The sequence below is a fragment of the Dreissena polymorpha genome, chromosome 6 (genome assembly GCF_020536995.1).
Source record: "Dreissena polymorpha isolate Duluth1 chromosome 6, UMN_Dpol_1.0, whole genome shotgun sequence".
In the NCBI taxonomy this organism is placed as follows: Eukaryota; Metazoa; Mollusca; class Bivalvia; order Myida; family Dreissenidae; genus Dreissena; species Dreissena polymorpha.
The window spans coordinates 70442665-70466142 of record NC_068360.1 but is presented as its reverse complement, the minus strand read 5'-3'; the positions used below and the strand labels follow the sequence as shown (position 1 = coordinate 70466142).

Sequence of the window (23478 nt, the reverse complement as noted above, 5' to 3'; positions counted from 1 at the left end):
TATCACATTTAGACACTTCACAGGTTCAAAGCATGTTTGTTTGACAGATTGCCTAGATGGCTGACACTTGTACAACCTTTGAACAGGATGCATGACTTAAAGCCTAGCAGCAATTTGAAGGGGGGGGGGGGGACTGTTGTCATGAAATAGAGGGTATCATTTTATACAGTGTCAGAGGAGGGGGCGAGGAGAGGGGGGGGGTTAAAGGGGTCACTATATTGGCTCGCAATATATATGTCTGTCCACATAACGTTGTGGAGCAAATACTGCTACATTTGTTCCGCAATGAAATATAAGCTTTAAGCTGTTCTCCCAATTATAACTGGATGTGCAAGAGTAATACTCTTGTTTCATCTGAACTCTTTCCCACTCAGAAACAAAGTAATAATGGCTATTTGCAAACAGCATAACAGAGTAACTCGCAGTCTGTTCAGGTTTTATGCTGTTTGCTGCTCATCAGTATCTAAGGGTTGGAAATGAAGCCTTTAAAACTTGAATCCAATAAGAAAGGTCTTAATTTCAATGTAGCTCTCTAAGGGACTACAAATGCGTGAAACTTAACACGTATCTAGGTGGAAAAGGGATATCCTTTAACCCCTTATTAACTCATTTAGATGCATTCGTAGTCACTTAGAAAATCTATTCACATTTGAAATCTTCTGTACTAAAATTAAGTTTTACAGGCTTCATTTCCAAACCTAAGAATGATACTCATGAGCAGCAAACAGCATAAAACCAGAACAGACTGTGAGTCACTTGCAGGCTGTTCTGGTTTTATGCTGGTTATGTAAAAGCCATTTTCACTCCATGAAGTAGCATTAACTTCATTCTCTTTACTAAAATGTCACATGATGCTTGTAAATTAGAGGAGATTTATTGTATAACACTTTATTTTCACTTGATCATTTACTATATAATGTAGGCAATGGTCACTCTCATCTGGGCATAAGGGACAATTAAGGGACAGTTAGTGATATGATAACAATCAATGACCCTGGAGCTTGTTTGTAGGCAATGTGGTGACTTAACATATTATATTGTACAGACCACATTTCTTTTATATTGTACCAGACCACATTTCTATTATATTGTACCAGGACACATTTCTATTGTATTGTACCAGACCACATTTCTTGCTATAAAGATTAGCACAGACTACAATTATTTTGTCAGTTATGAAATTCGCCACTTTTGAAAATTTGTAGCAAGTTGAGACAATGGCGATGATGGCAGCAAAACCCCCGAAGTGGTACTCCAAAGTTATTTACCTTTGATAATTGCCAACAGTCCGTTTGGTTATTAGTCAGTCAACCAGTTTAGAATCACCCTGCAAAAAACGTTAATTCTTTTGACCACAATAATAATTTCTTTTGGGATTTATGTGTCAATGTGAGAAGATGTAAAAATAAAGGGTAAAATTTATTTTGTATGATAACAGGTTAGGCCAGACGGCATTTGCAGTTTTTTGTCAAAAATAGCCAATTACAGTTCACCCTTCGGAAAATTATTGAAAATCATTCAACTTACAAAATAAGTATTTCAAAACATTGTCATGGCATTTGATTTCAGTCAGCAAAAAGTTTATTTGAATGTAATAAAGCCTTCTATATCCATATGCACATTTCAAAACATAACTCATTCAATCAGTTCCGGTTAACTTTTTGGTGCATTTAACCCCCCTGTAAGCATAATACAAGAGCTTTCTTGCTAAAACTTTGTTAATTTATTCCTTTACCTAATGTATACCTTAGACACTTATCATTTTGTTTTTATTGGGTCATTACTGACTGCGAGTAATACTCGCAGGCTGTTCTGGTTTTATGCAGTTTGCACATAACCATTTGCACTTTGCTTCTGAAATGGAAAGGATGATCATGATTATTTAAAAAAACTAATACACTAATATGAAATAACAGTTATCCATACAGTGACTGATCAATAACTCAGTCATTTGACCAACGAATTTCACAACAGTAAAATAAGGGACTATTTGAAGTCAAAATTAAAAAAAACTTGTTGAATTCCCCAATCTTGGCATACACACAATTTTTTTAGCACAATTCATGGTAAGGTATGGTAAGTCCCGTTTTTGGCAAAGCTCTAGTTTCGCGTGTTTTCGTTGCAGTTGTACGCTGTGTGGACGTGGCTGCCCAATCGGTTCTCGGTGTGTCAGCCTGAGTTACTGTACACTACAGAGGAACACGGAACCAGCCTGGTTACCCTGTACCAGCGGGTGGAGAACCATCAACCAACTGTCATAGTCATCAAAACTACCAATGATGAGGTACTATTTAACCCTTTTCCACATCAGAAGCAAAGTGAAAATAGCTTTTGCAACTAGCATATACCAGAACAGCCTGCGAGTAACTCACAGTCTGTTGAGGTTTTATGCTGTTCGCTACTAATCAGTATTTAAGGGTTGGAAATGAAGCCTGTAAGCCTTTAAAACTTGAATCTAGTAAAAAAGATCTTTAATTTACTTTAACTTTCTAAGTGACTACAAATGTATCAAAATACATATCTAAGGGGTAAAGGTTAAGACTCATTTCTTCTGTTTCAATTCTTTGCTTTTGCTTAAACTGATTGTATTGTGTATGATTCGTATATACTGTGTTTGCCAAAAGAAATATATTGTATAAACTAATGATGAGGTAGTTAGTAGCGATAAACAGAGCTTTAGAGCCCCATTCTTGGAAAAAGGGGCTTAATGCATATGCGTAGTCCCAGATAGGCCCATGCAGTCCTCATAGGTTAATCAGGGACGACACTTAATGCTTTTATTTTATGTATATTGGGTGTAGAGGAAGTATCTTGTTAGTGAAAGTCCAGTTTAGGTGAAAAGGGGTTGGCCCTGATAAGCCTGTGTGGACTGTGCAAACATTCATGAACAGTTCATGCTCAACAAAAGGGCACGGTTTTCATGAATTTGCTTTTTACTTATTTAATTTGGTTACTGAATTATAACAATTAAAATTCATGAGCTAGGTAAAGAACTTCAGTTCATGCATAAGAGCGGCTTTTGTTGCGAATGAACTGTTCATGAACTGCTCATGAATTATATCAATGATACAACAAAATAAGATTCATGAAACAATACTTTATGAACCAAATATATGATATAAATATTGATCACTATAAAAACAACAAACATTTTAACACTGTTAAATTAATGCAATCAAAATATGGTTGACGATGTTTAAAACTTCTGGTTGTGCTGTTGATGATGACGATGATGAAAACATTGATGATTACGATGATTACAATGATGATGATGATGATGATGATGATGATGATGATGATGATGATGATGACAATTTTAATCAAGATGATGACAGCAATTCTTGTGATGTCTGCATGATAAGAAAATTATGATAATGGTGAATATTTTTATTATTACAATTATTTTTATTTATTTAAACAGATCTACATATTTTAGTCAAAAGCTTAAGCAACTTTATATCAGACAGTCTCTCAATTGTTCGTATGAAAAATTGCTTATTTCCAAAATTATTATTATGAAATTATCTTGACTAATCTTTAAAGTAAGAATTCATTAAAATGATGCAATATTGAATCTTTATTTCAAATCTGAAATATTTGTACAGAAAAACCCTATTTTTTTAAACATCAAGAAACTATAAAATTCCCATACCAGTATATTCAACATGCAGGTTGGTAAAGTGCAAACAAGGAAATACTGGACATATATACAACTTCCTGATGATGATGGATGTTCATGTCTGGGCTTGTGAACTCCTGATATAAATCAGGCCTTAATGTGATACTCGTGAACTCTATACAGCATACTTGTTTGTTTGATCTTTGTAGGAAATAAAAAATAGATAGTGGCTTGTTTACCTTAAACTAGCCTCATACTAAGTTCCACAGGAGTATTTAATAAGCATTGGGCAAAAGAGGTTAAAGAAATCTCTCATGAAGGTTTAAAGAGTTTTCAAGGACATTTTAAAGGTCTGTCATTTCAGATGCAAAGTTATTTAGGTTTACAGCCTCAAAAATGTTGGAAATAAAATCCTTATACAAAGCCAATACTTTCCCTCAAAAACACTTTTACCAATTTGATCACTGTAAATCATCATTATATATGGGACATTAAGTTTTGATGACTGTAAATCAGCATTATTCATGGGACATAAAGTTTTGATCACTGTAAATCATCATTATTCATGGGACATTAAGTTTTGATCACTGTAAATCATCATTATTCTTGGACATTAAGTTTTGATCACTGTAAATCATCATTATTCATGGGACATTAAGTTTTGATCACTGTAAATCATCATTATTCATGGAACATAAAGTTTTGAGCACTGTAAATCATCATTATTCATGGGGCATAAAGTTTTGATCACTGTAAATCAGCATTATTCGTGGGACATTAAGTTTTGATTACTGTAAATCATCATTATTCATGGGACATTAAGTTTGGATTACTGTAAATCATCATTATTCATGAGACATTAAGTTTTGATCACTGTAAATCATCATTATTTATGGGACATTAAGTTTTGATTACTGTAAATCATCATTATTCATGGGACATTAAGTTTGGATTACTGTAAATCATCATTATTCATGGGACATTAAGTTTTGATCACTGTAAATCATCATTATTTATGGGACATTAAGTTTGGATTACTGTTAATCATCATTATATATGGGACATTAAGTTTTGATTACTGTTAATCATCATTATATATGGGACATTAAGTTTGGATTACTGTAAATCATCATTATTCATGGGAAACTGTAATTTGATCACTGTTAATCATCATTATTCATGGGACATTAAGTTTTGATCACTGTTTATCATCATTATTTAAGGGACATTAAGTTTTGATCACTGTTTATCATCATCATTTATGGGACATTAAGTTTTGATCACTGTAAATCATCATTATTCATGGGGCACCTTAAGAAAATCAGAAATCCTTGAATGTTTGTGCTCCCCAAAGTCTTTTTTTTTAAAGAAGGACATTTCAGACTGACTTATATAAGTGAGTTAATAGTGCATCTTAGTTTGATGATCTGCAAAGGGAAATAACCTGTGACTAGCATTGGCAGAACAGTCACTAGAATTACTCCGCTGGAGCTAGTAATATGAAAGGAAATACCAAATAATACCCTCTGACATGCTATGGGATATTTACATGCTATGGGCTATTGACATGCTATGGGCTATTGACATGCTTGGGGCTATTGACATTCTATGGGCTATGGGCTATTGACATGTTATGGGCTATTGACATGCTATGGGCTATTGACATGCTATGGGCTATTGACATGCTATGGGCTATTGACATGCTATGGGCTATTTACATGCTACGGGCTATGAACATGTTTTGGGCAATGGACATGCTATGGGCTATTTACATGCAATTGGCTATGGTCATACTATGGGCTATGGACATGCTATGTGCTATGTACATGCTATGGGATATGGACCTGCAATGGATATGGACATGGTATAGGCTATTGACATGCTATGGGGTATGGACATGTTTTGGGCAATGGACATGGTATGGGCTATTTACATGCTATGGGCTATTGACATGCTATGGGCTATTGACATGCTATGGGCTATTTACATGCTACTGGCTATGAACATGTTTTGGGCAATGGACATGCTATGGGCTATTTGCATGCTATTGACTATGGTCATACTATGGGCTATGGACATGCTATGTGCTATGTACATGCTATGGGATATGGACCTGCAATGGATATGGACATGGTATGGGCTATTGACATGCTATGGGCTATGGACATGCTATGGGCTATGGACATGCTAAGGGCTTTGGACATGCTATTGGCTATTGGCATGCTATGGGCTATGGACATGGTATGGGCTATTGACATGCTATGGGTTATGGACATGCTAAGGGCTTTGGACATGCTTGGGGCTATTGACATGCTATTGGCTATGGTAATACTATGGGCTATGGACATGCTATGGGCTATTGGCATGCTAAGGGCTTTGGACATGCTATTGGCTATTGACATGCTATGGGCTATTCAACTTGACCTATTTTACAATTATATTCAAAGACATACTTCTTTTCATGCTGGCACTTTTTCTGCAGGTATTAGTATGCTTTGCTTGAATAGCCAATAAACATTCATCCTCTTATTGGCATTACAGCTAGTTTATAAGGAAATGCTACTTTATGCTTCATTTTATGACCGAGCAACACATGCACTGGTTGTGAAGTGTTGTTACCACTAAATTTATGTGAAATATTGCCTTGAAAATTATGAATCTGTCCTTGTAAAGGCCTTGAGTTTTGATATATGACTTGATTATGAGTCCTGAGTTGGTTTTAGATTAAAGGGAAAGTAATGTATTTATTAAAAAAAAAATTAAACTGCTTTATATTTTGTGTGTTTTGCTGGATAAGCAGTCTTGAATATCCATCAAAGTCATTTGTTTGCAGGAAAATGAAAGACTGCCCCATTACTGCAGCTTACTACGATAAAATTCATTTACCGGTATATTTGTCTGCATGAACTGTAGTGGTTTAAACAAACAAATGACTTGTTTGTGGCCATAAATAGTGTTGTTTTTTCTCTAGTCCTTTTCCAATGTGGTTGTGGTACATTTGTTGGTTGGTCAACCCTTAAAGCCAGTTGAAATTAATGTCCCACACAGGTTTACGCTTTTTTCCATAGCCACTTCATGAACATGCTAAGAGCATTCGGCTTGTTCAGTCTTCTTAATTTCGGACTGAACAATTACCTGGTAGGAGATGCAAGGCAACAAGAAGAATTTTTCCCTTGAATTTCATATTTCAGCAACCATTTAAACCATAATTCTCAGTTATTCCATGATATATATTGCAGATATTTGGTGCGTTCTGCTCGGCTGACTGGAGCGATCGCAGGCAGAAGAGTTCGCTGCTGTCCTACTTCGGGACGGGCGAAACATTCATTTTCACACTGTACCCTATCAAACAGAAGTACGAGTGGGTGGGGCTGAAGGACGAGAACATACCAAACACCGCAAACATGTTCCAGGCGGGAGACAACTCCATCTTGACTATTGGAGGAGGGTATGCGTGTTAGGTGTTTTCTTTCAAATTTAGAGTCAGTATGAGACCCATTGCCAATGAGAAAATGTATATATTTTTCCCAAATGGGACCATAAATTCCCTATTAAAAGTTTGATTGTTTATGCCCTCGGATCAAATGATTTTTTTTGTGGCCTGTCTGTCTGTCATTGTATGTGTCTTTCTGCCATGTATGTGTCTGTCACAAACTTAAACCTTGGTTAAACTTTTGCAATAACTTTTGCAATATTGAAGATGTATAGCAACTTGATATTTGGCATGCATGTGTATCTCATGGAGCTGCACATTTTGAGTGGTGAAAGGTCAAGGTCACCCTTCAAGGTCAAATATATGGCTTCAAATCGGCGCAGTAGGCATTGTGTTTCTGACAAACACATCTCTTGTTTACATATGGGCCATGCTGTGTGAAAAGGGGGTTTACCCCGGTAATGCATGTGCATAAAGTGTCGTCCCATATTAACCTGTGCAGTCTGCACAGGCTAATCAGGGATGATACTTTTCGCCTAAGCTAGATTTTTGCTAAGAAGAGACTTTCTTTAAATGAAAAAAAAACATAAAAGCGGAAAGTGTAGTTCCTGATTAGCCAGTGTGAACTGCACTGGCTAATCTGGTACGACACTATGCACATGCATTAAACCCCTTTTGTACAGAGCACGGACCATATGTATCTAAACATTAGATCCACCTTCCATCCACTTCTGTAAGTTGAATCACACATTCTTGACCCTTTGCTGCTCAGAATTCTCACACTTTCTTGACCCTTTGCTTCTCAGATTTCTCACACATTCTTGACCCTTTGCTGCTCAGATTTCTCACACATTCTTGACCCTTTGCTGCTCAGATTTCTCACACATTCTTGACCCTTTGCTGCTCAGATTTCTCACACATTCTTGACCCTTTGCTGCTCAGATTTCTCACACATTCTTGACCCTTTGCTGCCCAGATGCCCACTATGTTGCATTTGTAGACCCCTTGAAAATCAAATTGAACTAAAGACCTTTTTTTAATGATTAAATTAAATTATTCAAGTGTTAAAGGCTTCATTTTTAACCCTAACATACTGATGAACATCAAACTGCATACAATTTTGTATGATGGTTGCATAAAGCATTGCACTTTAAAATATTTTAGTATATTGTAACCTGATGGTTGCATAAAGCCATTTCACTTTGATTCTGAGCTAGAAAGATTTAAGACTGTTGTAAATAATTTCCATTGTAATATTTTATAAATGGAATTTTTGCAAATCTTATTCCAAAATGACAAAAAATGAGCTTAAACTAGATCCTGTATCTACCAACATATCAAAATTACAGAAATTTAGCCAATATTTCAAACTATTTATTAATGAGTGAGTAGAAAAACATTGATCAATCCTCACCTCTGTTAGTACAAAGCTGGTTGTTTAGCTAAGCTAGATTCCAGCCTGCATAATAATCACAATAATATGATTAAATTTGTATAATTTTTATGCCCCCTTTCGAAGAAAAGGGGGTGTATAGTTTTCGCACTGCCTGTCAGTCTGTCACACTTTTCGTGTCCGCTCTCTAATTCAATTTTTTTTAATCTGATCTTTACCAAACTTGTCGAGTCAGCCTTTGAAGCCGCGTCATTATGTGGCGGCATGTCGCATTTTGCCACGAAGCTTCGCATCTGTCCGCCAAGACATGTTGAGGCAAGCCGTGATCGGCGACATGACGCCGAGTCGATGCGCATTTTCAAATCAAAATCTTTATAAAATGATTATTTAGTCAAAGAAATTTAAAAGAACAATTATAATAATATAAAAAAATCACAATTAATTTAATGTGTGCGGATTCAAAATAGATAAACAAGTTGATAAAAAAGCATGCTGTTGTTTTGTTTTTAGTGATTGCATTCCCGTTTCTAAAGAAATTGATGTCATCCAGATGCAAATAATTATTATTAAAAAAAAATGCAAATATAAAAACGAATTTATAAAAACAAAATATGATTATTATGGACATGTATTAATAAAATTCCAATAATCATTTATCATTGTCATTTTTATGCCCCCCTTCGAAGAAGAGGGGGTATATTGCTTTGCTCATGTCGGTCGGTCTGTCGGTCTGTCGGTCCGTCCACCAGGTGGTTGTCAGACGATAACTCAAGAACGCTTAGGCCTAGGATCATGAAACTTCATAGGTACATTGATCATGACTCACAGATGACCCCTATTGATTTTGAGGTCACTAGGTCAAAGGTCAAGGTCACTGTGACCCGAAATAGTAAAATGGTTTCCGGATGATAATTCAAGAACCCTTATGCCTAGGATCATGAAACTTCATAGGTAGATTGATCATGACTAGCAGATGACCCCTATTGATTTTCAGGTCACTAGGTCAAAGGTCAAGGTCACGGTGACCCGAAATAGTAAAATGGTTTCTGGATGATAATTCAAGAACCCTTATGCCTAGGATCATGAAACTTGATAGGTAGATTGATCATGACTAGCAGATGGCCCCTATTGATTTTCAGGTCACTAGGTCAAAGGTCAAGGTCACGGTGACCCGAAATAGTAAAATGGTTTCCGGATGATAACTCAAGAATGCTTACACCTCGGATCATGAAACTTGATAGGTACATTGATCATGACTCGCAGATGACCCCTATTGATTTTCAGGTCACTAGTTCAAAGGTCAAGGTCACAGTGACCCGAAATAGTAAAATGGTTTCCTGATGATAACTCAGGAAAGCTTATGGCTAGGATCATGAAACTTCATAGGTACATTGATCATGACTCGCAGATGACCCCTATTGATTTTCAGGTCACTAGGTCAAAGGTCAAGGTCACAGTGACAAAAAACATATTAACAAAATGGCTGTCACTACAACTTAGAGCCCATATGGGGGGCATGCATGTTTTACAAACAGCCCTTGTTAGAATCGGCTAAAGTACTTTAAGTTACTGTGTGTGCGTTTATTGCGCCATATGATTATTTTGTTTTGGGTTTAATTTTTACAACAACATGTATTAGCATATAAGCATATTTAATGTGTCTGGCCAAGTTAGTTTGTTTCCCGACTGTAGTGTATGTATTTCACACATAAACAATGTCACATGTCATGTTTTGGCACATACAAGTGGTCAAAGCTTCAGCAGATGGTGGATTTATATATAATTACTTGTTGTTTTTGCTATTATATTTTAGCTGAGACAATTAGCAGTTTGAAGCCACATCAATAACCAACACTTAATTATCAGCGTATTATAACTATTGTTTGACTATGCGTATATAAAGTAGTTTCATTTTGTTTATATTATATAGTTGATTTCTCTAATCATTACCCGATAATCCCGTATATTCCAGTTTTAAAGCAAATTCCGGTAAATATTCACGATATAAATGCTCAAGGCACACACACATTCGCAATTATTCTAAGTATCAAATACATTTTGGCATTTGTTACTATTTAAAGATGTGATGAAATAACGTCCAATTGTGTTGTTTTTTTTTCCATAAATCGCCTGACGTAATGTACATGTTTTTATACAACACAAAATACACCCAAACTTTCCATGCGACGTTCTTCATGTCTGCATGTCTGCATAATTTTCGCGCGCTCTTCATGGAGACAAAGGATATTTTAGCACTGTTTAGCACAAATTTAATAAAGCTCATTTCAGAATCGAACGAAACATTAACATTGTGCGTAATTTATTCAACAATAATTTGTTAAATCGCATTACGTGCCATATCGCTTATAATAACCTGAAAATAATAAATATGAAAGTAGCGTTAATCTAGGTTTCTATGCTACACAAATGCACATGTAGGTGTATATCTTTTCACTCAATCTGCCGCGTACATGTGCGGCGGATTTTCTCCGCAAAAGAACACGATGTTAAAACAGACTTGGCGTCGTTGCACGGATCGATGTCGAGTGCCGCTGCGATACGCGGTGTGAACACACCTCCGCGTACTAAATTTCTGGCCTTGGCATAGCCGCGGATTATGTTTGTTCCGCGTTGGCTGTACTGTAAGTCAAGGGGTCACTTAGTGCATTTCAAAGATCTAGTGTGGTGTCTGCTCTCTAGTCGAAGTAGTTTTCATCCGATCTTCACCAAATTTGGTCAGAAGTTGTGTCTAAATGAGATCTAGGTCAAGTTCAAATGTGGGTCATGCCGGGTCTAAAACTAGGTCACAGGGTCACTTGGTGCATTTCAATAACTTCTATGAAAGCGTTTATTGGGGGCATATGTCATCCTATAGAGACAGCTCTTGTTTGCTGAAGTAATAAACAAGCTTTGATATATACGTTGCTTGTAATATTTATGCTATCACCATCTTAATTTTACAGGTTGTAAGTCAATTTTTTTTAGCAATTGCCCCATTTATTTGATAAAAACTTGGATGATTTCTTTTGCAGGCACGGGGAGGCCATATTCCTTGACGAGAACTTACTCCACTGTCGCAGTGAGAAGTGTGACACATTTAACAATGAGCCGCTAAGTCAAAGTGAGGACTTCAAGTGCAAGGTTGTCGAGGTGTACGGTCTCTCGTAGAGTTTTCTAGGACTTCAAATGGAAAGTTGTCAAGGTTTATGGACTATCCTAGAGTTTTTGAGGATTCCAGTAGAGTTTTAGGACTGCAGTAGAGTTTTTGAGAACTTTAGTTTAGTTTTGAAGGACTTCAGTTAAGTTTCAAGGACTTCAGTACAGTTTTCAAGGACTGCTGTAGAGTTTTCGAGGCCTGAAGTAGAGTTTTCAAGGACTTCAGATGAGTTTTCAAGGAGTGCAGTAGAGTTTTCAAGGACTTCAGTAGAGTCTTCAAGGACTTCAAATGCAAAGTTGTTGAGGTTTGCAGACTCTAGTAGAGTTTTCAAGGTCTGAAAATGCAAATTTATAGAGATTTGTAGACTCTGTAGAGGTTTGAAGGACTTTAAGTGCAAAGTTTTGAGGTTCATAGACTCTTGTAGAGTTGTCAAGGTCTTTAAATTCAAAGTTTTGAGGTTTATGGACTCATGAAGAGATTTCAAGGACTTAAAGTTGTTGAGGTTTAATTTAGGTGTAACTTCATTCCAAAACTGTTTAGGTTTATAAATTCTCATGCAATTCAGATGCAAAGGTGTCCATAGAATGTTATCTATCCTGCCTACGTTCTTGAAGAGGCGTGTCCATAGAATGTGATCTATCCTGCCTACGTTCTTGAAGAGGCGTGTCCTTAGATTGTGATCTATCCTGCCTATGTTCTTGAAAAGGCGTGTCCTTAGATTGTGATCTAACCTGCCTATGTTCTTGAAGAGGTGTGTCCTTAGATTGTGATCTATCCTGCCTATGTTCTTGAAGAGGCGTGTCCTTAGATTGTGATCTATCCTGCCTACGTTCTTGAAGAGGCGTGTCCTTAGATTGTGATCTATCCTGCCTATGTTCTTGAAAAGGCGTGTCCTTAGATTGTGATCTAACCTGCCTATGTTCTTGAAGAGGCGTGTCCTTAGATTGTGATCTATCCTGCCTATGTTCTTGAAGAGGCGTGTCCTTAGATTGTGATCTATCCTGCCTAAGTTCTTGAAGAGGCATGTCCATAGATTGTGATCTATCCTGCCTATGTTCTTGAAGAGGCGTGTCCATAGATTGTGATCTATCATGCCTATGTTCTTGAAAAGGCGTGTCCTTAGATTGTGATCTAACCTGCTTATGTTCTTGAAGAGGTGTGACAGAAACTGGATACAAACAAAACTGGTTGCTTCAGTATGATGTCATTAATGTTCTTCGCTTCAAATGTTAACTTTAACAGATGAATCGTTCCAAGTGGTACAATTCAATTGTCACAGTTTAATGATTGCATTAATTTTTAAGGTCAGGATTTATTGACCTTTGTTTTAAATTACATAATGCTAAAGCCTTTTGATTGGAAGTTCTCTTTCACTCTCATATAATTCGATTAACAATAATTCCCACTGTACCTTGGGTACAACAATGCATCGGTTGGGGATGAAATGCTTCTTGTGATAGCTTCTTGTTTCAATGATTTGTGACTTTAATTTGTTTAAGAAACAATATATTTTGCCAAACTGACGAGTTCTGTTTTTTACTTAGAAGATATTTGTTCCTATGTTTAACATTTTATGCATGTATTGTTTTATACTCTAACATTCTGTAAAAATCAATTATCATTACATTCCTGTAAGTTTGGAGATTATTACATTATATGTTATAAAGCTGACAATTTATTATTTGCAAATATGTGAAATGCGCACCAACTTTTTAAAATTAAAATTTCAGGTAAAAAACTGCACATTATACATTGTTAAGTATGAATGAGCTAAGACTGTGTCTGCATGTAGTGTTTCTTATGGTAAAAACAATGAAGCAACTGTATAAAGTGTGGTCTAAAATCAGTATTTAAAAAACCCGGTCTGTCTGGTCCATGATTGCCTTTCTGTATGACAGTTAAAGCCAAGTAATACTGTTAAAGTACTTATACTTGTTGACATGATTTTTCAACTAAATGTCTTTGTCGAAAAATTGTTTTGCATTAAGCCTGTAAAACTAAGACTATTAAAGGCAGTGCAGTATGTTATTGAGGATATCCTAATGTTTTTTGACAGAGCAAAATTTGCCTTGAAATAATTTACTTTCATTGAAGTCTGTATGTGTTTAGTGGTTGACTGTCTTTAAACTATGCAGTTATCATAATCATCATTTTTCCATAATGTGCAATTGTGTTATTAGGGCATTTTTATAGGGTTTTATTTATTTTAAACCAAAATGGTTAAATATCTTATGAGATTTTAATGGTCTGCTTTAAAGCTATTGGCGCATTTTGGAAACAGATTAGAATTTTCCAGATAGAGGCCAAAAAATCTCAATTCTCTTTCATTTTAAATGTAAGGGCATGAAAGTTTTTATGGTAGATAACGTCTTGGTAATAATTTTCCAGGGAAAAAACTTAAATTACCTCAAAATGCTTTTGTTTTGTTTTAAATTTTAATTTAAGGTGTTTTCAGAGTTAAATTATACCATAAGAATATTTTATTTCATTTCATTATTTACCTCTGTTAACAACATTTTATCTGATATTACTATTTGTTTAATGTACAATAAGAATTGAACAAAAAACGATTGTATGCATGTTCTCATTTCAGTACAGATAATAGTGGTGATATAATTTGGTACTGCAACCCGTGTCAAGAAGTGTCATAATTATCACTTGAAATATCGTGTCAATATATGAGCTGAGCCCTGTGAAAAAGGGGTTTAATGCATATGCGTTAAGTGTCATCCTAGATTAGCCTGTGCAGTCTGCAAAGGCTAATCAGGGACGACACTTTCCACTTTTATGATATTATTTGTTTTAAAGAAAAGTCTCTTCTTAGCAATAAACAAGTTTAGGAAAATGTCTTCCTGGGGTGGTATTCTAGAAACATCTTAAGTCATTTCTTATTAAATATTTTCACTTAAGTTAAAAATTACAATGTTTTTTATTTCTTTACTAAATACAGACATGCATGTTTTTTTGTATTCCTCAAATAACATTGACATAATGATGTTATTTTGATGTAATTTTGGATGCCTTACTATTGCAGTATGAAATGAAACACTTAAGAAAAATTCCCAATTTAAGGATAAAAATAAAATTTAACTTACGATGCTTCTGGAATACCACCCCTGATTAGCATGTGCAGACTGCACAGGATAATCTGGTGCAACACTATTACATCCCCTTTTCACAGAGCACGGCCCATATATAGACACATATGAGTCTCACTGTGGAAAACGGGGTTTGAAATCTGCGCAAGCTAATCACTGACGATTTTTTCCACTTTCTTTCACTCTTTGAAAATTTTTGTTAACCCTTTACCCCTTATAAACGCTATTTGATGCGTTTGTATTCCCTTAGAAAATCTAATCAAATGTAAAATCTTCTTTACTAGAATCAAGTTTTAAAGGCTTCATTTCCAGCCCTAAGATACTGATGAGCAGCAAACAGCATAAAACCTGAACAGTTACTCGCAGGCTGTTCTGGTTTTATGCTGGTTGCAAAAGCAATTTTCACTTTGCCTTCGGAGTGTGAGAGGGTTAATTCTCTTAGGGTTAAAAAGAATTCTCTTAGGATTAAAAGGAATTCTCTTAGGTTTAAAAGGAATTCTCTTAGGATTAAAAGGAGTTCTCTTAGAGTAAGGCTCATACCACCACACATGTCCATGCTGAAAGAATCCTACATACTAGTAAGATATTGTGCCATAACTTCTTTATGCATTTTTTTATGCCCCCGAAAGGCGGCATATAGCAGTTGAACAGTCTATCTGTCAGTCTGTCCGTCTATCCGAAAACTTTAACATTGCCCATAACTTTTGCAATATTAAAGGTAGCAATTTGATATTTGGCATGCATGTGTATCTCATGGAGCTGCACATTTTGAGTGGTGAAAGGTCAAGGTCGTCATTCAAGGTCAAAAGTCAAATATATGGCTTTAAAGCGGTGCAGTAGGGGGCATTGTGTTTCTGACAAACACATCTCTTGTTTCTTCCTTTATTAGAAATACCTGTTTATTGGATATATTTTGCGCAAATGATGCATCAATTTTATGACTTCAACAATACTTTAACATTCCTTTCAAATGCATTTGTACATGTATTGAACACTATTGTAGTGTTTCTTATAAAGCTGGAAAGTTTTGAGTTTCATGTTGTTTATATTATGTCCTACTATTCATTTAATTTCATTTGATTTAATGTGATATAATGTTACCATTTATTATTAAACTAAATATCAATTCCTTCTAAAGTGGATGTGATATTTATTTGTGTAAACTTATGTTTAAATAATAACAAACTGTGTGTGCTTTAGCTAATCATTTTCCCCCAAGGACAACTGTTATTATTTGATTGATTCACCCAGTGTTTGAAACCCTTTGGAAAACAATTATTCCTCAATTTAAAATAAGTCTAATGAACTTTAAAAGTGTTATTGTAAACACATTCCCTGGGTTTGGAATAAATCAGTGTTTTTTTACCTGTAAGGTCATGTTTCCATTCCGCATATATTGCAATATTTATTTATATGGTGAATACTCTTTAGCATTTAATTACTCTAAACTTCTCAAGGACTTAAACCGAATGAACCCTCATGAAACTTGAAAAAAAGAGATTTTATTTGTCTTAGTCTCCCATACTGATTGCCCATGTTTTATGATAAAATATCATTTTTGTCTGAACATAAGTCAATATGTTTTTCCTCTTATGTAATTGTAATAAAGTTAATTAATGATTAATTTCACAACTCCAGCCTTACTTATTATGCCCCCCCCCCCTTCGAAGAAGAGGGGGTATATTTTTTTGCACATGTCGGTTGGTCGGTCGTTCCGTCCATCTGTCTGTCCACCAAATGGTTTCCGGATGATATCTCAAAAACGCTTACGCCTAGGATCATGAAACTTCATAGGTACATTGATCATGACTCGCAGATGACCCCTATTGATTTCAGGTCACTAGGTCAAAGGTCAAGGTCATGGTGACTAACCAGTAAAATGGTTTACGGATGATAACTCAAGAACGCTTAAGCCTAGGATCATGAAACTTTATAGGTACATTGATCATGACTCGCAGATGACCCCTATTGATTTTCAGGTCACTAGGTCAAGGTCACGGTGACTCGACACAGAAAAATGGTTTCCGAATGATAACTCAAGAATGCTTACGCCTTGGATCATGAAACTTCATAGGTACATTGATCATGACTCGCAGATGACCCCTATTGATTTTCAGGTCACTAGGTCAAAGGTCAAGGTCATGGTGAATCAACACAGTTAAATGGTTTCCGGATGATAACTCAAGAACGCTTAAACCTAGGATCATGAAACTTCATAGGTACATTGATCATCACTGGCAGATGACCCCTATTAATTTTCAGGTCACTAGATCAAAGGTCAAGGTCACGGTGACTCGAACCAGTAAAATGGTTTCCGGATGATAACTCAACAACACTTACGCCTAGGATCATGAAACTTCATAGGCTTATTGATCATGACTCGCACATGACCCCTATTGATTTTCAGGTCACTAGGTCAAAGGTCAAGGTCACAGTGACAAAAAATGTATTCACACAATGGCTGCCTCAACAACTGACAGCCCATATGGGGGGCATGCATGTTTTACAAACAGCCCTTGTTTCAAGGATTATTTTGCAATTATAAGCACAAGTATACAAGAGCATTAGTTTAAATAATGACATGTGAATGGTCTATTATTCACATAACCAAGAATTTAAACTTTATTAAATGTACATGTGTATTTGTGAATAATCCATCTCATACCCAGTGAATGTTTTGTTTTTGTAACTATGCTTATATTGTGTTTCTAAGTATACTTACAAAAACATTCATATTGATATCATGTTTATATATTACCATACTATTTCTTTATGTGTCTTTGAATATGAATACATGTTTTGTGTCAGACAATTTAAGTATGAGAAAGGCTAACAAAGGCGACACAGTTATTCACATATTCTAAGGTAATGGTTAATTATTATTATGATCTCTTATTGACTTAAAAAAATGGTTTCAATTTTGGTGTTTTAATAGTTACCTAGCATTAATTGGCGTCAATAAATGACTATATCAGCAACCTGTACTTAGTCAAGCTATCAGCTTTCAAGTTTTATATTTCAATCGTTAAAAACTTATTTATGCGTGAACCTTGTTTAAATATAAATTTCCCCTTAAAATTAACTTTATTTTAGATTTTTTAGGAACTTGATTGATATTGTCTGTGCATTAAAACATGAATTTTTACTTGTTTGCTGAAATCTACTAGTCATTTGTTTGTAAACCGTGTTTAGAGATTAGATGTTTCGTAATTTGTTTGTAAACCTAATCGGAGATGAGATGTTTCAAGGAAGTGATGGTTCTTATGTGTTATACAGGTATTTTGCATAGGATTAAGGGAACTGTGTTACAATAGGTTGCTCTGTGTTCGACTTGTTTGTATATTGACAAGTGTTTAATGTGTTAAATAATTTATGTTCGTTGGCGTTAAATTTTGTTGTTTTTCAAAAGATGTCTTTTATGGACATGTAAGTTTGGGGAATGCTCATTTTGGGAAAAAATAAGGAATTTGCTTTGGTCATTTTCCGATTTGTTTGTGTTAAATTCCAGGATCGGTCAACCAGTGTTTAAGAGTCATCTAAACATAAATATATGTTAAATATATGTATATCAATACCGGATTTAAAAAATACATTATTGTGTTGAACAAATAGGATATGATTGTGTTAAGAATGCAATCTAACAAATAGAATCTCTATAAATACATCGCATAATTATTGAACTGAAATTTTAACTTACTTTTGCATCGTTTAATTGTAGTATTGTAAAAAGAAATGTATATTAAATGTATCTGTATTTTAACGCATTTGCTGGAAACCTAGCTTTGAATTTTGTTAAGATGTTTGTAATTAAAGTTGTGTTGTTTAGTTGTAATTTATTATGTATGCGAAAATATTGTGTATCGTTCTAGAGACCAATGTCTAGATTATAATATAAACAGGAGTTACTTACGTTGTTTGTCTCTTTGTTGTTAGAATAGGTTTTCTCTTCCCATAATTTAGCCCTTTACCACATAGATACCTATTTTGATGCATTTGTAGTCCCTAAGAAAGTTACATTTATTTAAATGCCTTTCTTACTAAATTCAAAAAGGATTTCCAACCCGTAGTTACTGATGAGCAGCAAACAGCATAAAACCTGAACAGACTGCGAGTTGCTCGCTGGCTGTTCAGGTTTTATGCTGGTTGCAAAAGCCATTTTCACTTTGCTTCTTATGGGGGAAATGGTTAATCACATGTGAAACCTTTTCTGTATCAATGATTATGCTGATTTGGGTGTTTACAAAATACAGTTTGTTTAACTGTTTATAAATCTTACACACGAGTCTTGGTGACTGGTTTTCATCATGGTACTCAGGTGATGAGCAGTTCTTTATTCTTACAATTATAACTTATTTTATACATAGTTATTAACTGGAAACTCATACAAATGAGCCTCGCTCTGTGAACAAGGTGTTTTACGCAGTCCCCACAGGCTAATCAGGGACAACACTCTCCGCCTTAACTGGATTTTTGCTAAAAAGAGACTTTCTTTAAATGAAAAAAATATCATCAAAGCGGAAAGTGTCATTCCTGATTAGTCCGTGCAGACACTTGACTCTCATGCAATTAAACATCCTTTTCGTAAAGCACAGCCCAAATGAAGTTGAGCTATGTAAGTGAGGTTAAGCATTTTCCTCACATTAGGTATATTTTTAGCTCACCTGAGCACAATATGCTCATGGTGAGCTTTTGTGATGGCTTTTTGTTCCGTTGTGCGGCGTCAATATTTTCCTTGGAAACACTATAGATGCCACATTTATTGTCCAATCTTCATTAAATTTGGTCAGAAGATTTGTCTAGATGATAACTTGGATGAGTTCAAAAAATGGTTACGGTTGCTTGAAAAATATGGCCGCCAGGGGGCGGGGCATTTTTTCTAATATGGCTAAATATGGCTATAGTAAAACCTTGTTAAAACTATAGTGGCAACATTTATTGTCCGATCTTCATGAAAGTTAGTCAGAAGATTTGTCCCAATGATATCTTGGACGAGTTTGAAAATGGTTCTGGTGGTTTAAAAAACATTGCCCCCAGGGGATGGGGCATTTTTCTTTATATGGCTAAAGTAAAACCTTGTTAACGCCTTAGAGATCACATTTATTGTCCAATCATCATGAAACTTGGTCAGAAGATTTGTCCCAATGATATATTGGAAGAGTTTGAAATGGTTCCAGTTGGTTGAAAAACATGGTCGCAAGGGGGGCTGGCCATTTTTCCTTATATGGCTATATATGGCTATGGTAAAACCTTGTTAACACTTTTGAAGCTACATTCATTGTCCGATCATCATGAAACTTGGTCATGAAGATTTGTCCCAATACTATCTAGAAATAGTTTGAAAATGGTTCCAGTTGGTTGAAAAACATGGCCACCAGGGGTTCTGGCATTTTTCCTTATATGGCTAAAGTAAAACCTTGTTAACGCTCTTGAAGCCACATTTATCGTCCGATCTTCAGGAAACTTGGTCACAAGCTTCGTCCCAAAGATTTTTTTGATGAGTTTGGAAATGATTCCGGTTTTTTGACAAACATTGCCCCCATGGGGCTAGGCATTTCTCCTGATATGGCTATAGTAAAAACTTGTTAACACTAGAGGCCACATTTATTGTCCTTTCATCATGAAACTTGGTCAGAAGATTTGTCTCAATAATACTTTGGACGAGCTCGAAAATGGTGTCAGTTAGTTGAAAAACATGGCCACCAGGGGGCCGGGCAATTTTCCTAATATGGCTATAGTAAAACATTGTAAACACTCTTGAAGCCACATTTATTGTCCGATCGTCATAAAACTGTCACAACATTTTTTCCAATGATATCTTGGACTGGTTTGAAAATGGTTCTAGTTGGTTGAAAAACATGGCTGCCATTCGGCGGGGCATTTTTCCATATATGGCTATAGTAAAACCATGTTAACACCCTATAGAGGCCAAATGTATGGTCTGATTTGTATGAAACTTGGTCACAACATACGTCCCAATGACATCTTTGAATGAGTTCCAAAATGATTCTGGTCTGTTGAAAAACATAGCCACCAGGGGGCAGGGCATTTTGCCTTATATGGTTAAACCTTGTAAACACTCTAGAGGACACATTTATTGTCACATCTTCATGAAACTTGATCAGAAGATTTGTCTAAATAATATCTTGTCCGGGCCATAACTTTGTCGTTGTTAACACACTAAAAGTCACATTTATAATACAATTTTCATGAAGCATGGTCAGTACATTTGTTCATATGATATCTTGAACAAGTTCAAAAATGGTTCCAGTTTCTTGAAAAACATGACCTAAATGGGGCGGGCTCTATATTACTTTAGTAAAACATTGTTAACACTCTAGAGGCCATATTTATTGCTTGATCTTAATTAAACTTGATTTATCACAATGATATCTTTAGCAAGTTTGAAAATAGTTCTGGTTTAATAATATCTTGAATCGGTTTGAAAATAGTTCCGGTCTGTTGAAAAACATGGCCGCAACGGATCAGGAAATTTATCCTAATATGGCTATAGCTAGACCTTGTTAGCAATCTAACAGTAACATTTATATTTCACTTTTCATGAAATTTGGTCAGAACGTTTGCTCAAATAATATCTTGGGGCTTCACAAAACAGGTCAGTTCCTTTGTATCGCAGGTGAGCGACTTTGGGCCATTCAGGCCCTTAATAACACAATACATATCGTATGTGATCAGGAAAATAAAATAAAAATACAACATTACACTGCGTAAATTGCAAAAATACTACTTGTCGGTAGATTTTCAAAATACCTTGACTCAGGTGCTAAAGTAGAACAGGTCAGGTGCACAAAAACCCTGATAGTAAGACAAAGTGGCAATAACTCAATAGCATGACTCTAAATGGCTTATACCAGGGACCTATTATTAGGCTATACACACTTTATCTGTCTCTATAGGTCCCTGTTTATACTCAAAGATATACATGCTTATATGGCTATAAAATATTACCAACTCTCATTGAGACTAAATTATAATGCATCTAACGCATCAACACACTCAATTACTGTCATTCAAAATAACAAACACGACAGTGACGCCATGCTTTAAATTACCCGATAAACATTTGAATATCAGAAAAAAAGGAATAATTTTAACGATTTTTTAAAATTCTGTTTCCAAATTGTTGATAGTTCCTATTTCAACAACTTGCAAATTGGACCTCGGATTAATGGTGTATTAAAAGATTGATACAGTGTTCATGCTTAAAACACTGTGTTCTCTCTTCATGTATGCTTTTAACAATAGGCGTTAAGAACGTTGTCTGTTTCCACTTACCCCACATACTCTATGTTTCGTACCGATTGTATTCCGTTTTAGCTTCGTGTTCCAGATTGATCATGTTTATCAATTTCAACACAGTAACTAAATACTTATTAATAATTAACGAGATATATTCTGCTTAAGTTGATAATATTCGTTAAATTAGCTATAAATAAACAAAATCCGCGCATTCTGGTCGTGACTTACTATGTACGCTGTTACAGCGAGATTATACGATTTTTTATAGGTTATAAATTGTAATATATTGATATTATATGTTACAATAACACAAAATAGGCAAGACAAATTATACATTGAAGACGAATTTCATAAAATGCAGCAAAGACACATTAGCGCCCTGAGTCGATTGTGACGAAGATATTTCGTACATATTTTCCTACATAACCAAAGTATTCGTCTTTTTAGTTAGTGTTCGTATGTCGTATGAATAGATATCGTTGCAGGAATTTAAAATGAACCGTTAAACTAAATTTAGATTCAGATGGTACATGCATGATATACATGCTGGCGAATTCGACTTTACAGACATTTTCGATTTTATAATTAAAAATCTGGCTTATTTCGCATGTTTCGACACATGTTCTTTTTAACTTTTATTTTATTTAATATTGAAAAATATGTTTAATAAGTGTTTTACACATTTTATATAAATTAATAAATATTTGACAAAATCGTATCATCTCGCCTTAAAGCGAGATTATACGATTGTTTATATGTGTTAAATTGCAATATATTGATAAAATATGTTACAATAACGCAAAATAGGCAATACAAATTATACATTGAAGACGAATTTCATAAAATGCAGCAAAGACACATTAATGCCCGAGCCGATTGTGACGAAGATATTTCGTACATATTTTCCTACAATGGCCAAAGCATTCGTCTTTTTAGTTAGTGTGCGTGTGTGGTACGAATAAATATCGGTGCAGGAATTTAAAATGAACCGTTAAACTAAATTTAGATACACATCGTACATGCATGATTTACATGCTGGCAATTTCGATTTCAGAATTAAATATTTGGCTTATTTCGAATTTTTCGACACATGTTCTTCTAAACTTTTATTTTAATTTATATTGAAATATATGTTTAATATGTTTTTTTACATATATGGCACAAGCCCCATTTTCCCAGAACGCGGCTCATTTAATCTGTGTAATCATAACAGCTCTTACTGTATAATCATAACGGCTCTTACTGTATAATCATAACGGCTCTTACTGTATAATCATAACGGCTCTTACTGTATAATCACAACGGCTCTTACTGTATAATCATAACGGCTCTTACTGTATAATCATAACGGCTCTTACTGTTTAATCATAACGGCTCTTACTGTATAATCATAACGGCTGTTACTGTATAATCATAACGGCTCTTACTGTATAATCATAACGGCTCTTACTGTATAATCATAACGGCTCTTACTGTATAATCATAACGGCTCTTACATGTTCTCTGTCTTGAGATTCAAGA

At 35.2% G+C, this 23478-nt stretch overlaps 1 protein-coding gene across 7 annotated transcripts in view; it reads left to right on the top strand.

Annotated features, from left to right (window-relative positions):
• The window catches only part of LOC127833282 (GTPase-activating protein skywalker-like), an 83449-nt gene extending 64840 nt beyond the window's left edge, over window positions 1–18609 (top strand). For 3 of the 7 annotated variants that reach the window (XM_052358452.1, XM_052358453.1, XM_052358450.1), the window contains 3 exons: window positions 2126–2284; window positions 6859–7067; window positions 11478–18609. In XM_052358452.1, coding sequence (XP_052214412.1) covers window positions 2126–2284; window positions 6859–7067; window positions 11478–11613 — 504 coding nt within the window. In that variant the 3' untranslated portion in view covers window positions 11614–18609. The remainder of the gene's footprint in view (window positions 1–2125; window positions 2285–6858; window positions 7068–11477) is intronic. The other 4 variants (XR_008027316.1, XR_008027315.1, XR_008027313.1 and 1 more) reach the window with 4 other exon arrangements.
• Window positions 18610–23478: the final 4869 nt, after the last annotated feature.